General features: G+C 37.3%; 2 protein-coding genes across 5 annotated transcripts; one reads left to right on the top strand and one right to left on the bottom strand.

Annotated features, from left to right (window-relative positions):
- The first annotated feature begins 1,914 nt into the window (after positions 1 to 1,914).
- On the top strand, positions 1,915 to 9,925 carry LOC124162079 (4-hydroxybenzoate polyprenyltransferase, mitochondrial). 2 transcript variants are annotated; one of them, XM_046538440.1, is made up of 7 exons: positions 1,915 to 2,228; positions 2,296 to 2,720; positions 2,806 to 2,972; positions 3,835 to 3,982; positions 6,293 to 6,486; positions 8,325 to 8,513; positions 9,598 to 9,925. In XM_046538440.1, the coding sequence occupies exons 2-7, from the start codon at positions 2,360 to 2,362 to the stop codon at positions 9,796 to 9,798; spliced, it is 1,260 nt and encodes a 419-aa protein (XP_046394396.1). In that variant the 5' UTR covers positions 1,915 to 2,228; positions 2,296 to 2,359; the 3' UTR covers positions 9,799 to 9,925. The 2 variants fall into 2 exon arrangements, with proteins under 2 accessions (XP_046394396.1, XP_046394395.1); XM_046538439.1 differs by having other exon boundaries at positions 1,917 to 2,228; positions 2,320 to 2,720.
- LOC124162080 (COX assembly mitochondrial protein 2 homolog) lies at positions 9,911 to 12,240 on the bottom strand. 3 transcript variants are annotated; one of them, XM_046538444.1, is made up of 4 exons: positions 12,093 to 12,237; positions 11,771 to 11,887; positions 10,706 to 10,777; positions 10,291 to 10,623 (listed from the first exon to the last, which is right to left on the bottom strand). In XM_046538444.1, exons 2-4 carry the CDS (start codon positions 11,849 to 11,851, stop codon positions 10,534 to 10,536), a joined length of 243 nt encoding a protein of 80 aa, XP_046394400.1. In that variant the 5' UTR covers positions 11,852 to 11,887; positions 12,093 to 12,237; the 3' UTR covers positions 10,291 to 10,533. The 3 variants fall into 3 exon arrangements, with proteins under 3 accessions (XP_046394397.1, XP_046394400.1, XP_046394398.1); XM_046538442.1 differs by having other exon boundaries at positions 11,771 to 11,890; positions 12,093 to 12,236; XM_046538441.1 differs by lacking the exon at positions 11,771 to 11,887 and having other exon boundaries at positions 9,911 to 10,623; positions 12,093 to 12,240.
- Between the last annotated feature and the right edge of the window lie 2,507 nt (positions 12,241 to 14,747).

The raw sequence follows: 14,747 nt of genomic DNA, 5'->3' as shown, positions 1-14,747 counted from the left end.
ATATATTATGAATACACTAATGGTGGGTAACGAATCGCAATCAATGCCTTTCGTTTTCTTTGATGAAGGAAACTACTCTATTATGTTCAAAAGCCTATTATATATATATATGTTCTATTATTATGTACTCGGTTGAAGCATCAGATTTTACTTTACTCTATTATGTGATAATATATATATATATATATATAACGAAATCCTCGAAGTTTGAAGTGGCTTGTGGCTTAGTTCGGAGTTTGCCCTACCCTCACCAATCCAAACCGACCTTCGTGTTCAATCACTAAGTGAGTTAACGAAGTCATGACTGGCTTAGAATAAAGTGTTCAATAGTACTCGCGTAGACATTTAGTAAAGCAAGATTTTTGACCTGTTCTAGATTTTTAACTCTCCCGTATTTACATTCGTTCAAATTACTTCCGAGTAGTGATGGCATAAACGACTCTTTTTACGGAGCTCCGCTCTCTCCCTCCGCTCATAGCACACTCCAGAGAGCCGCTTGCACAGTGCGCCTCAGCAAAGCGCTTCTGGGTTGAGGGGAGGGGGAAGAGGGGAGAGGAAGAAAGGGGAAGAGGGGAAGGTGGTGAGGGGGGGATTTCTGAGCTAAAATTTAAAATGCAACATTTCCTAGATCACAATTTGAAAAATTGTTTTCAAATCAATCACGTATTGCATAGTCACAAGTTTTAAAGGCCGTTTTACACGGTACCCGGAATTGCGTAATCTGACGTACGTGCGAAGGCGCAATCAAAATTGCGTCGTGTAAAGCGGTGAATTGCTAGAACACATGCGAGAATGCGTGGATGCGAGACGGCAAAATTGACCCTGTTCTAATTTCGTTCATGCATTCGCGCAATTCCGCGCCATTTTAGAAATTAATGCAGCTCTAACCTGCGCAATTCTGTGCCCCGTCTAAAACGGCCTTCACAGGTGATAAGCCCCTTTCAGACGGGACAGCTTTTCGCCGGCCGCCGTTCACGGCACCGCGCCGTGAAAAACTGAGGAACCACTTCTGCCGATGTTATATCTTTCACGGAAAATATTTTCCGTCCCCTGTTCTTAGAGATGACGGCAATGTTAAAAATTCTGAGTAACAAAATATTCTCTCCGAAACTACAGGATCATGTTAACAATTCATAATTAATTTCATCGATTAATCTTAGTTGTTTGTGTTAGAACAAATCTTCATTTTTGTCTCGTATCATTTTCCTAAATTTGCCGTTGTCGAAAACTTTTACATAAGCATCTTCCACCATTTTTCTTTCACGATGCATGAAACATGCAGGAGAGAGAATTACAATAAGGGTGATGTGAGATTCATTAGAGTTATACTCAGAAAATGACTCCAACACGCACAGTGTGCGCGAAAGGAGTCGTGTGCCCATGGAGTCCGACTTCCACCGCACACGACTCCAATCCGCACATTGTGCGCTGAGGGAGTCGTGAGCGCTGGGAGTCTGGACTTCGCCTCGCACTATTTCATCGCACATTGTGCGGGAAGGGAGTCGTGTGCGCATGGAGCTAACTTCTCTCGCCACAGCTCTATCTGCTGAGTCGCACATTTGAACTGACTCATTCGCAAAATGCCCATCACTACTTACGAGTAATAAAAAGCTTTACTTTTTTGAATTCATATCCTAATAATTGAGTTGATAATATGGTGAAAATATTGTATTTGACTATCAAATATTTAATTTTAAGCGTGATGTGGAGATTTTTCCAAAACAACTACGACTCTGGATGTACATATCCAATAACTAATGATTTCAAAAAGGCGCCAGAAACCGACGAAAACGCTTTTCGTGTCACCTACTGGTTAAAACAAATACTACTACGGAAGAAATAGGTTTGGTTGCGTCATCTATGGAGGAAAAGACACATTAATTATATTGGGCCTTGAACGACGTCGTAAATGATTCGTCATATTTTTTAATCGCGATGCTTACATAAATATATTATGACGTATAATGCCTGAAAGTTAGTACTTTTAATTCAGAAGTAAGATCAACATACAGTGGTGAGCTGTTGCTGACATAATGGAAGCTCTAGGGATATAATCACTATCATCACAACAAAGAAGTGATAAAAGTCATCAAATTGATCGTGGGAGTAGCGAATTTTGACTGTTATTTGTCCTTGACCGCATGAAAGTAACAGCGAAAATGAAATGATTTTGGTGCGTATTGTGGACAAAAATGCCCTTTTTCTCGGGGAGTTAACACAGCATTTTGGTAAGATGCTAGCATTTTGTGTTGAATATAAAGCCGGTTAACAGCTGCACCTTTAAGTAATGTTAAGCCTGTATTTCTGGTTCTTTTGCAGTCTGAAATATTAGGGTTCCGGTGCAAACATTTAACCGAGGATGAAAATCCTTTTATCATGTTGGAAACAGAGTAATTTATGTTCCAGGCACAAATTAGTTATCATCCAACGCCTTTTTAGTAGCAGTAGCTGGAATAAACTTAGGAAAAGTTGCCAAGGAAGTATAGATGTTAATGGTCCAAAGTTTTATAGCACTGTGTTAAGAACTACCTCATTCTACAATGATCGTCAGTATAAGCGTGGTATCTTGCGGTATTGTGACACGTCAAACCATATACAAGTGGGTTTTAAAACCGAATCTAAGGAGCCCAAATTTGTTGGATTAGCGGAGCAAGTTGTGAACAGTGCACCTCACCAATTGCAACCGTACATGAAACTGATGAGGCTGGACAGGCCTATAGGTATTGCATTTGATTATAAGGACTCTGTTTCTTCCGTTTCATTTTCTATTGGTGGTGATTTCTCTTTCAAATTGCGTACTTTTAGGAACATGGTTGTTGTTTTGGCCTTGTGGATGGAGCATCGCCATGAGTGCGATGCCTGGTTCTCTTCCTGATCTCTACATGCTGGCATTGTTTGGTGCGGGTGCTGTAGTCATGAGGGGTGCTGGATGCACCATAAATGACATGTGGGATAAGGACATAGATGAAAAGGTGATCTTGTTCTTTCTACTTGATTAGATTCTTGTTGGCGATCTTGTCGAATCTTGATTTGTCAATATTTTATGTATATTTGGATATATTTACATATCTCTCAATTTCCTTGCAATTCTTGCCGTTGCCGTTTTTATTCATAAATCGCCTTAAAGGTTTCCCCACACTAATGGGTACTCTTTCATTCGTGGCTGCAAGTGAATTGTTTACACAAATAGGTCGCGATAAACTATTATGAATGGATGAGATCTTATCTACTATATCAATAACATACCAAATTGGCGATCCCTATGTTTTGTGATACAGAAGCTTATTATCTCTCTGTAACTCTGAGGTAACAGTACTACTCATATTGAATATGATAATTTGGTACGTAATCATAATGATTTCTCAAATCTTGCGTTACTCCCTCATGAAATATTTAAATGCCGTTATTAGTAATCCTATTGCAGAAAGTTGCATGCCTATGCATCTATTTTTGCTGGGTTTATGAACTATCCTTTAATGAGTAATTTTGTTGCCAGATCTTTGTCAATTGGTGCTACATCTTTTTTATGATGTTTGCTTTTAGTCTGAAAAGTCTATGCCTGACCTGAGAAGTTATTTGATGGTATAATAGATGAAAAGTGATAATTTTATGTCTGATGAGAGTTTTCATATTATTTTTGGCTTAATTTGGATGAATTTTCTCTGGATAGGTCACCTGTTCTCATGATAGACCTGTCTTTATTACTGCACTAAAGATACTGATGTGTAATCACTATGTGGTTGAAGGTCCATTAAAGATTTTTCCACTTTCAATTTAGATGGCTAAAATCTAATGTTGTCTGGTCTCACTATTTCTGTTCCTTCAATATTTCAGGTTCACCGAAGTAAAAATAGGCCTCTAGTCATTGGTGCTCTCTCGCAGTCTGATGCTCTTGTTTTCCTCGCTGGTCAACTTGGTTTGGGTCTTTTGATTCTGTTGCAACTCAACTGGTATAGTGTCATGCTTGGAGCCAGTTCCTTAGGTAAATATAAATTGGGGTGATTACTTGCATTTTAATATGCCAGCAGAATCTAAGATTTCTGTGTTCTTTCACAATTTGGTTTTCACCTTACAATCATAGCACACACAATAATAATTGCATGATTATTTAGGTAGACAATCACATTTTTCAAGATAGCACATTTTCTGACATAATATATTGCTGAATTTTCTGTAAGAGATTCTCATTTATGTTATGATCTAAGTTAATGAACATAACTGATGTTATGAGTTCTTGAAAGCAAATGAGATGTAGTGAAAGAGAAAATTCAATGCATTGGACATTGAATTGTTTTTCACTGCTCAATATATTACTAATTTTTAAGCGTGGTCTGTCGTGAGCAGTAAAATTATAATTTAAGTATTCCTTGGCCTTTGGCATAACTCTGTTTTTTTTATTTTTATGTGAAGAGTATTTTTGCCATTATATTTTTGGAAATCTTTCTTGTTTACAATTATTTAATATCATCTTCAATTTATTGTAATTCCTCAAAAGTTTTCCTCTGCCCTGTGTCAGTTAAATTAAACATTTCTCTCATGCAGAGTATGAGAATTTTTAACTACTTAAAATAAATTAATATAAATTCACCAATTACTTAGGAAAGTTAATCACTACAATAGGACATATTCAGGCTTTTTAAATTAATAGGTTCACGGTTCCTCTGTATCACAAGTTTTGATGTTTGCAAGCTGTTTTTTTTTCACTCTTTTAGTTAAATAGGCATTCTTTCAACTTGAATGAATAATGTACTACCTTATTAAAAAAATCCTTAACTGGATGTTTATTGGCAGATACATGTCAAAACTCTAACAAATGCGTATGTAGTAAAGGACTCTGACATAGTATTCTTTTGACTATCTTTTAACAGAATTTTCATGAGTCGAGTCATCATGCTGTGTGTTTATGGTTAAAGGCTGCCTAAGTGATTTTACTGAATGATTTCAAAACTAAAATTGGTTTATGTTTGTAAGTACATACATGCACTTCTGTCTTAGTGTATGAAAGTAAATAATTTATTTTCTCTATGCAACTCATGCGTATTGCACACAATGTATTAATGGACAATGATAATGAGGACAGAGATTTCCGCAGTGTGTGATGAATTTCTTCATTGCCAGTTACTACGGTGTTGGCTACTGGGGCGAAGACAACAGTTTCTGTATCTTCGACCTAAAGACGATAGCAGTAGTGCCAGTGAAACTGTTGTCTTCACCTCAGCAATCACATGGTAATCACCAGAAATGAAGGACAATGATAATGATCATGTTGGGGAGTATTGAACTACTCCCAGGCAGGATTTGAATCCATATTTCATGGGACTTTTTTTGCCAAATTATGCGATGGTAAATTTTTCCCGTTGACAAAACATAACTTTTTTAACCCTTTGCCACCCAAGTAAACTTCCAATTCCAGACTGTAATATTATGCTATAGGTTCAATTAAATAGTTAATTATTTAATAATCATATATGTGTGACATCTCTTGAAACATTGCCCTTGTATAATCCCCTCATATAACCTTGGGATGTTGAGCTCAACTTGATGATAGACGTGATGTTTGCACCAGGCCTGTCGAGCCAGCCTCGACGTTGGACCGCAATGGGTTAATGTATGAGGGCTGTTCGGAGAGTAACCTCCTTTTGCTCACTGTGTTAAAAGTGGAGGGGGTAGTGCTGCCACTGTTGCATCGGCACGCACGGCAGGTCAGTCGGCATACAGTCATGATAGAGTGAAAGTCGTCTGAGCGCTAGTTGTTTTTTGGTAGCTTGTCAAAATGTGTGCTGCAATAGAAAATCCTGCCAAGTGTGAAGTGCATGCTGTTATTCGATTGTTCACAACTGAACAATAGTCAACAGCAGAAATTCATAGGGAACTTTGTGCTGGATATAGCTCAAATATTATGAGTGAAGGAGTTGTTCTGGAATGGGCTAATTCATATAAAGAAATGACTTGGCTCCCTGCGATTTGAGAATGATGAAGTGCACTAAGATACGGTCAGCGGATGGCTAAAGGTACATGTGGGAGATTTTTTTGCAGCAGGAATTTCAAAGTTAGTTTATAGGTATGATAAGTGCCTAAATGTTCATGGAAATTATGTTGAAAAGTAAAGGAAATTCGTACTTTTAAGACGTATGCATTAAATTTTTTAATCTACTTTGGTGTTTTATTTATTAAAAAAAAAACAGGTTACTTCCCCAACAGCCCTACTACATGTAATTTTCCAGGATGTATCTGCATTTATTTTCAGTCATTTCTTTCTATTTTCATTTGGCTACTTCTAATTCTTACCCAGGTCTGGTGGTAATATATCCCCTCATGAAGAGGGTGACGCATTGGCCTCAGCTGATTTTGGGCATGACCTTCAACTGGGGAGCTTTGCTGGGGTGCTCTGCAGTTCAGGGATCTTGTGATTGGGCAATGTGCCTGCCCCTTTATATCTCAGGAATATGCTGGACTATTGTGTATGACACAATTTATGCACATCAGGTATGATCATCGTTAGAAAATACAGGTAAATTAAATCAACACACCTTGTTTGAGGTGGTGTACACAAAGTACCAAGTGATGCAATTGATTATATTGATAAAATTTGTATCATAATGTAAGTCATTCATTGCATTATAGAATTAAAAATATGTGGTCAACAATTCAAATGTGTAAGGTTTTCTTTTCATGGGAATGCACTTTTGGGATGATTACAGTTGTTGCTAAGGTTCTTGAGCTTTCCCTCATTGGTACTGAAATACATATGTAGTAAAGAGTCAATTGGAAAAATTTATCATGCTGAATATATATAGTTACATTCGTAAACCGTAGTCAATGTTATACCACATCCCACTTTGGCTAAGCTCTTCAATAAAAAAATATCAAAATTAGAAACACATAGCCCTAGCTATAACACAAATGAATAGGGATATTATATGCTTGAATCTTTTATTGTCTATCTATTCCCTCATTCTTCTACATCTATATACTACAGTGCAAACCACCTGAATAGTCAAGTAGTCAGGGAGTTAGGACACCATGCATCTTAGTCAATCTGGAAAAAGTCTCGTTCATGGCACCAGTGAAAATTTGTGATATTAGGAGCAACTCTAAAGACCAGCCATACCGTGAGCTGGCTGAGGGCTTGGGTCTTTCGTCTGGAAAGATGTGGTAAATTTGCCTTCAGAAATTCGGGGTCTACACATTCCTTTTTTGACTGCAATTAAGTTATAAAAGTAAATTAAGAGTTATTATTTTATGTTTTCATTGTTAATATTTTTTGTTCGATGGGTCAACTTAAATTTGAAATGCCATATTTTCTCCTTCATTTGAATGAAATCAAGTTTACAAGTTACTATTGTTCTACAGATTCATTGTAAAGAAATGCTTTTAAAAATTTAAATATAATTTAACAATATTGTATTTCATTTACTATCACTCTTCAAAATGTTATGAAAGAGTCGGGGTAAATTAAGATTTTGTCAGGGAATTTGAATTTGGGAATGTTGTAATCAAATCAGTGTCAGGGTGAATAGGCACGGACTTTACCCAATAGGGTAGTTTCCTTCATCAAAGAAAACGAAAGGCATTGATTGCGATTTGTTACCCACCATTAGTGTATTCATAATATACAAATTATTTGGTTTTAGAAATACCGGTTTAGACGAATGGCAATGGTCAATTTTATCCTCATTTGAAAAAGGCCAGATTGGCACCCATGCGATGCCACTCCATGTGACGTCACAGGGACCTAGTTTCTATAGGAGAAGATAGGAGTTGTACATCGTTTGAGGTTACCAATGCATGCATGAGGCACAGAGCTCAGGGAAACATGTCTTAATAATCACCTATTAAAACTGGCTAAGGTCGAAAAGATTTCCTCGTTTGATAAGGTATTAATAATCCTTATTTAAGCCAAGTGCTACCAACTAGCATGGTACTCTGCTACCTGCTAGCATCCTGAGTCGTATCAGCGCTCAGAGCCTCGCCTCAAGGTCACCTCACAGGGCGGCAGCGGGAACCAGAACGACGTCACACGGGACTTTTCCCAGCATTCATACTTAGCCATCACATTATTTTCCATACTTTCACAGTAGCTTTTAAACACTAAGCAATTAAAAGAGAATAATCAATAATCGAGAATCAATGCCAGGAATGAAAAATCAGATCCTACTAAAAAGTGGAAGCAGCCACTCATCTGTACTTTAATTTCCTTCTATGAGCAAAGCACCCATTGTAGCTAATTTTATCCAATGTTTGATGAATGAGCTAATGGATTACATATTTATCATTGATATGATTTTTAGTAATGTTTGATGAGGTGTTTTGATTACTTTCAGGACAAAGCTGATGATATTCTGCTAGGAATTAAGTCAACGGCAATCAAATTTGGGGAAAATACCAAGTATTGGTTGAGTGGTTTTGGAACAACAATGATAGCAGGTCTTGTCACTGCTGGAATGCAGTGTAATCAAACGTTGCCATACTACATTGCTGTAGCCATAGTTGGAAGTCATCTTGCAAAGCAGGTAATTCTTTGAACAGCAGAACTCAGATTTACCAGATATAATAATTATAAACAGAATTACTTGTCCTTGTTGCCTGAAGATCTTTCTCTCAAATATGACTGTCTTTAATAGCAATGATGTATGCTTAGAAGCCTAAACTGTGCATGCACAGTAAGTTAAAAACCCAACTGGTAATCTGTCCCCACTTTTAAGTCACCGTTTTAGAGGATGTGGTCTGTACTGAATACAGTGGCATAACTATCGGGGGAGGATGAAGGGATAGATCCCCACCAAGGCCTCATAAAAAAGTCATTAAAAACTATTGTCTAGTTTTGAAATTTAATAACTGCATTTGCTTAAAGTAAAATTTTTAGTGCCAAAATGATGTAAAATGAATATCCAGGCATTTCATTCAATTTCAAAAATTTTCCCGGACCCCCTGTTGCCTTGGAAGGGGTTTGCCATCCCATTCCTCCCAGCCCCCAAAGCATATTTATAGTTATGCCACTGACTATTATCTGATGCCACTGATTAATATCTGCGAATACCCCGGTCCCTTTTGATGTCAGCCCATCCTATGTTGAAACATCAACTTGCATAGAACTATTATTGCTAGCAAATAATGCCCTTGTTTGTTGATTAACCTCATGCAATTGAGAAGGAAAAACATTTTGATCCCTTGAATCAAGTTAGCTGCTGCACCTTAGCATTTTTGTTCCTCTAACCATATTCTCGTTAGGTCAGTTATATAAATAGCAAAGTCATCAAATCGTTTGTTGTGATGATGCAGTCATCAAGTGAATTAACTATTGTCATAGAGATTATGTAGCCCCCAATGAATGATGATGCCTATGATATTCATGTGATAATTGATCCAGTAGCAAGGATAATGGAATCCATATCCTGTTTAAATTTATTTTCTTACAGCATAATCTTACCTTAAAAGTTGCTCAAAGTTTGCTGCAACTATGTATAATAAAGTGGATGAAAATTCTACAATTTACAATCTTTAACTTTAAGAAATGTAATAAAGACTTAGGTATTATGTAATCTAATTTATCCTTTATTCAATTGGTGATGAAAGCTGTGATATATTGTTTTGCAGCTGCTGACATTGGATATCAACAATCCAGCAGATTGTTCAAAAAAATTCATTTCCAACCAACGAGTCGGCTTGATACTCTTCCTTGGAATAGTTCTAGGTACACTTCTGAAGGATGAAACCAAAGAAAAAGAAAAAACTCAACTTTCACGGTCCAAGACCATTGAAGACATGGCGAAAGGTCATATAAAAGCTTTGTCTTAGAGTATTAAAGTTTTGTAGAATTATTTTTCACTGTTGAGGTGCAATTGGTGTTTATTAAATGACTTTTATCTTCTATGAAGAGATTGATGATGTATGTAAATAAAATGCTGTAAAATTTACAAAATAATTTATTCTTTGCTTTCACATGCAGAATTATGGGTTAAGAGGTATTCCTCATACTTTTCTGGTGTTAGAAGTTCATCCTTTTGCTGTTTACTCTTGAGTAAATTCGGTAAAATGATAGCTATATAACCACTAGATGAAGGTTTACTTACTAAGAGAGACGGCTTTTCCATTAAATTCTCATTTACTTCAACTAATTTACCTTGCACACAACTGTACAAAGTATACTTGGAGTTATCTGAGCACTTCACTATGCACAGAGCAGAATTTGGATGGAGTATTTGCGCTCCCTTCTTTCCTTTCCCCGAGACCTTGTTCTGGGACCTATCCACCTTAGTTGAAACTTGGAAACTGATATCCACTACTTCCTTTTTAAGCCTCAATATTGGATGGGATGGTGCCAGAGTAATTACACATATTTTGTTGGAGTGGAAAAGAACACAAAAGTCATCTTCTTTCTCGACTACATTGACAGCAAATCGAGGCGTGTAATACCTCTCTGTGACAGTAGAATATTCTTCATGCTTCTCTCCACTCTTTTCGATAGGAGGAGCAATATACTCTGTCTGTCTGGTTCCTAGCACACCTGCCTCCATTATGAATTAAATGAATCTATTCTAGCTTTTCTTTCTCCAGTGTTTCCTTTAGAAGTTGTTGTCGCCTCTTGGACTTTTCGTAGTTAGCCTGCCGGTTGGCTTGCCTCTGAAAGGAGAGATAAACAATGCGATCAGCATTTTAAAAGATTACTACAGTGTGATCAGGCACTTATTCTCACATAACTTACCTCTTTCCGCAAGCAGTCCGTTAATTTCTTGTCAAGATCATTACAAACACCTAGGAACTTCCGGAATTTATTCTAGTAGAGAAGAGAATGAATTCTTAGTCATTCAGTGCATATGAAATCAAATATTTAAAACGATAAGCAATCATTTCTGATGGGGTGAGGCATATCATTTGCAATGGATGGAATGGGGCAGTGGCGTAGCCAGGAATTTTGTTCCGGGGGGGGGGTCAAAAACCAGGGTGGAAATTTTTCAAAAGCGGTACTAAGTAAAGGGTTTCAAACTAATTTCAACACTTTTCATTGTTCAAAAAACTTCATTTTTCACAGAATCATTTGCACATTCAAGGGCGTGCCCAGTGAGGGGTAGTAGGGGGCAGCTGCCCCTAGAAGAAAAAATCGCAGATTTCTTTAAGGAAAATAATATTTTTTCAAGCAAATAATTTTAAAAACTAATAAAGATCTGTTACAGTTTCCTTGAAATGCTGGTTTCATTCAGCTTTTCCATACTTAAATCTTACCTATAACTAAAACAACCATGGCTTGCCCCCTCCCCCTAGTTTTGATCCTGGGTACGCCCTTGTGCGTACTCATGATTTTCCAATATTTTGTTTTCTTTTATGAGACAAAGTATTGTTTTTTTACATTTCGGGGGGGTTCGAACTCCCTGGACCCCCCCTCGCTACGCCACTGAAATAGGGTCAACATCGTCTTCTAATGATTTAAATGAAAAGGCACGATCGCACATCAAGTGGAACCACAGCAAAAAAACAAGAGCGATGCGAGGGTCATAGGTTCACTGACAATGAGACTCGCCTCAACCTAAGTTCACGAAAATTGCATATTCATCATAAAATTAAAAATCACATGCTAGATCAGAATTACCAGTAATTGTTAAAAAGAAAACAAGCAAGAGCATCAAACATTTGTTCCAAATAATAGCAAAAGAAATAAACATCTCTAGCTCGATCCTTAACATGGGGCTAAACGATATGGTTGATGACAACGACCAACAGCAGGGATAAAAGCACACGGGAAGATAGACACATTTAAATAAAAATAAATCACCTCTTCATGGCAAGCCTTCAGCTCATTAATCAATAAATTGCACTCCTCGGTATGTAAATGAGGCGATAAATCTGGATGCATAGTGAATCAGGAGGTGAGGAATAACAGCGGGAGTTACTACTGGAATATAATGAATTAATCCTATATAAGAATACGCATGTGAGAAATGCGCGTGGGACTAATAAGGATATAGGGGTTGGGCGATAGGACAAATGCCATGAATAGACATTAGCACGGCATGTTCATAAATTGTTACTACACCATAGGTCAGCGATGTTCATTATTATGTTATTTTAAATGCCAATCGCGCATGAGTACTTACATTTTCTCTTGCTGGTTCACCGAAGGGCAATATTGCACCAAATACAGTAAAAATTGATTATTTACTGTAAGTTTAAGGATCAATTACAATAACTTTCACCGATTCCGCCTGTGAAGAATTATTATTGACGGATATCTTTTGTCAATTGTCACAATCAGCCGCCGCGCTCCCGGGAAATTTTGAATCACCTATCTCGTTCGTTGTGATCCGAATCTTATTTGTTCACTTCTATATCATTCCTTCAAAATCTGTAGTACATTTCAAATGTATGCGTTTTATTTACCACGTCAGGTTTGTTCATAATTTTTCTAGGTTTCTATGTTGCCATTAACCAAACACTTTTTTATTAATTTTCATAAACTTTTTCTGGTGTATTTTTAAAAATTATCTCTGAGAATCTATATAATTCTTGAATTATCTTTAAGAATTAATACACCTGAACATGCAGCAGCGCTGCTAGGGTCATTGAAAAAAATATGGGTTTTTGAAAGGTGAGCAATTTAGTGACGAAAGTAGAGGGCCAGCATTCAAATGATGTCATGTGGGAAGTATAAAATAATTAAAATTTGAGGACTATTTTGAGCTTCAAAAGGGAGACACGTAATTTTTTATGTCATTTTTATCATTTAATCGAATTGTTGATTAAAATAGAATAAAATGGAAAAGTCATCATATTACTCTTCACACACTCTAGTCTCCAATTCCACATGCTATATTTTTTTTAGTTTGGCTGAAGCACAGCAATTGTTCGTTATACCCATAAATCCTGTTGCCTTCCTCCCTTACTAATTGTAAGCATTTGTGTCGTATTCTCTCTAAGGCCTTCTGCACCCTATCGGTAAGCATTATACATTCCATTTACCTTCTTGTTCCTTTCCCTCTTGTTTGTCTCACCTTCCCTCTGTTATTGCATACACAACACGCACATCAAAACAATATGCAGTTATTCTCACTCCCCTTCATGAACAGCTGCATTGTCATAACCACAAACACTCAATACCGGTAACCAGCCTATTCAAAATTTCATACAAGTTTTCATTAAAATTTGATTTGGAATGAATCAGGTACAGTCTGGAACTGAAGTTCCTGGAAAATATAAGAAATTAATAAGTTCCTGACCTGGAGCTTGTGGGTAAAAGAACAAACTAGTATTGTCGTCTCTCTTAGTTCCTGATTGTTTCCCATCTCATGGTATCTTGTTTCAGATTTGAAAATAATTTTTGATGTGCCAGCTTGGCAAAGTTGGTGGTTGCCTGTAGTCCCCAAAAATTTCCTAGACCTCAATAGTTTTTCTCATTCCTTTAGTTGCGATAATTTCTTCCTAGAATAGTCCAGTCTGATAGCAATCAATATTTAATCAAAAACAAAAATGGTCATATTTCCAGAAATTTATTCAATAATGTATGATGCGTTTCAAATGTCAGGTCATTTTCAAGTACAATGTGAAATTCTTGAAATCGGAAGCTATATACAGTTCGGATGAGTGGACGGGGGAGGCTGAGGAAGTGGGAAGATGTGTCATTGGGTAGTGCACTTCTACGACTACATCTACATAATATCCCGCAAGCCGCCAAAAAGGCATGTGGCAGGGGGTGTTAGGACACCAGCCGTCTACGCATAAAAAATGAAGTGCTCTAAGAAGGTGGGACTAGCATTTATTAAAGTCCTTTATATGGTTCGGGGGAAAAACAAATTCCCATATCTATCCGTTCGGGAAAACATCTCTCTTAATTCATCGCTTCTATCAGACCTGGAAATATAGTTTGGCTCTAATATTATGCTCTCTGTGCCACTCTTAAAGATATCCATTCTCAATTGTTTAAGCAATATAAGCCTAGCATGCAGCCTCCAAGTCTCCAGTGGCACCCAGCCTAGCTCGTTTAACATATGGGTAACGTGGTCTGTACGCCCATAGCAGTTTTTGACGAAACGTGCAGCCTTCCTTTGTATTTTATTCAGTTCACGGATTAAGTTTTTCTGCACCGGATCCCATACGCTCACTGCATATTCAAGGTGTGGTCGGACGAGTGCGAAAGAGCACCTTTGTTTTACTTTCTCATCCAAAAATCTTCCCACGATACGCTTGACGAATCCTAATTTCTTCAGGGCTATGCCGCAAATATTTCTTACATGTGTCCCCCATGAGAGGTTTGAGGTTATCGTAACTCCCAGGTACTTCACTTTGTCTGTTGCCTTTACGTTAATATCATCCACAGCATAAACATGGTTATAGTTGGACGAATTCCGCAAGAAATGTACCGATATGCATTTGCTCAGATTAAGTTCGAGTCCCACTCTTGGCTATACAAATGAACATTGTTTAAGCTGATGATAGAATTTCATAGTCAGAGTGATCAGTAATTTCGCAATAGAATACAGCGTCGTCAGCAAATAAACGTATTTTACTGCTAATGCAGGAGCAGAGATCATTAATGTATACATTGAACAATACTTGGGGAAGGGGATGGCAAGTAGTAGGGAGTGGCCCATGAATTTTTATTGGTACATTAAGGCACAATTTTCAAGCATGTCTGGTCTTCAGCCTTTCCTCTCTTCAGTGTGTGATCTCTCGGTCAAAATTACAAGAATATTTCTCTTCAAGAGATGTTTCACCATGAGAGATGTGATATCTCCTTTTTCCCAGCATTTTCTGTG

Source organism: Ischnura elegans, chromosome 7, assembly GCF_921293095.1.
Source record: "Ischnura elegans chromosome 7, ioIscEleg1.1, whole genome shotgun sequence".
In the NCBI taxonomy this organism is placed as follows: domain Eukaryota; kingdom Metazoa; phylum Arthropoda; class Insecta; order Odonata; family Coenagrionidae; genus Ischnura; species Ischnura elegans.
This window is presented reverse-complemented; position numbering and strand designations above follow the sequence as displayed.

Coding starts and splice junctions, on each gene's coding strand:
- LOC124162080 (XM_046538441.1), bottom strand. CDS start 10,517: ATGGAGGCAGGTGTGCTAGGAACCAGACAGACAGAGTATATTGCTCCT.
- LOC124162079 (XM_046538440.1), top strand. CDS start 2,360: ATGAAAATCCTTTTATCATGTTGGAAACAGAGTAATTTATGTTCCAGG. Junction 2,721..2,805: donor GAGGCTGGACAGGCCTATAG/GTATTGCATTTG, acceptor GCGTACTTTTAG/GAACATGGTTGTTGTTTTGG. Junction 6,487..8,324: donor ACACAATTTATGCACATCAG/GTATGATCATCG, acceptor GATTACTTTCAG/GACAAAGCTGATGATATTCT.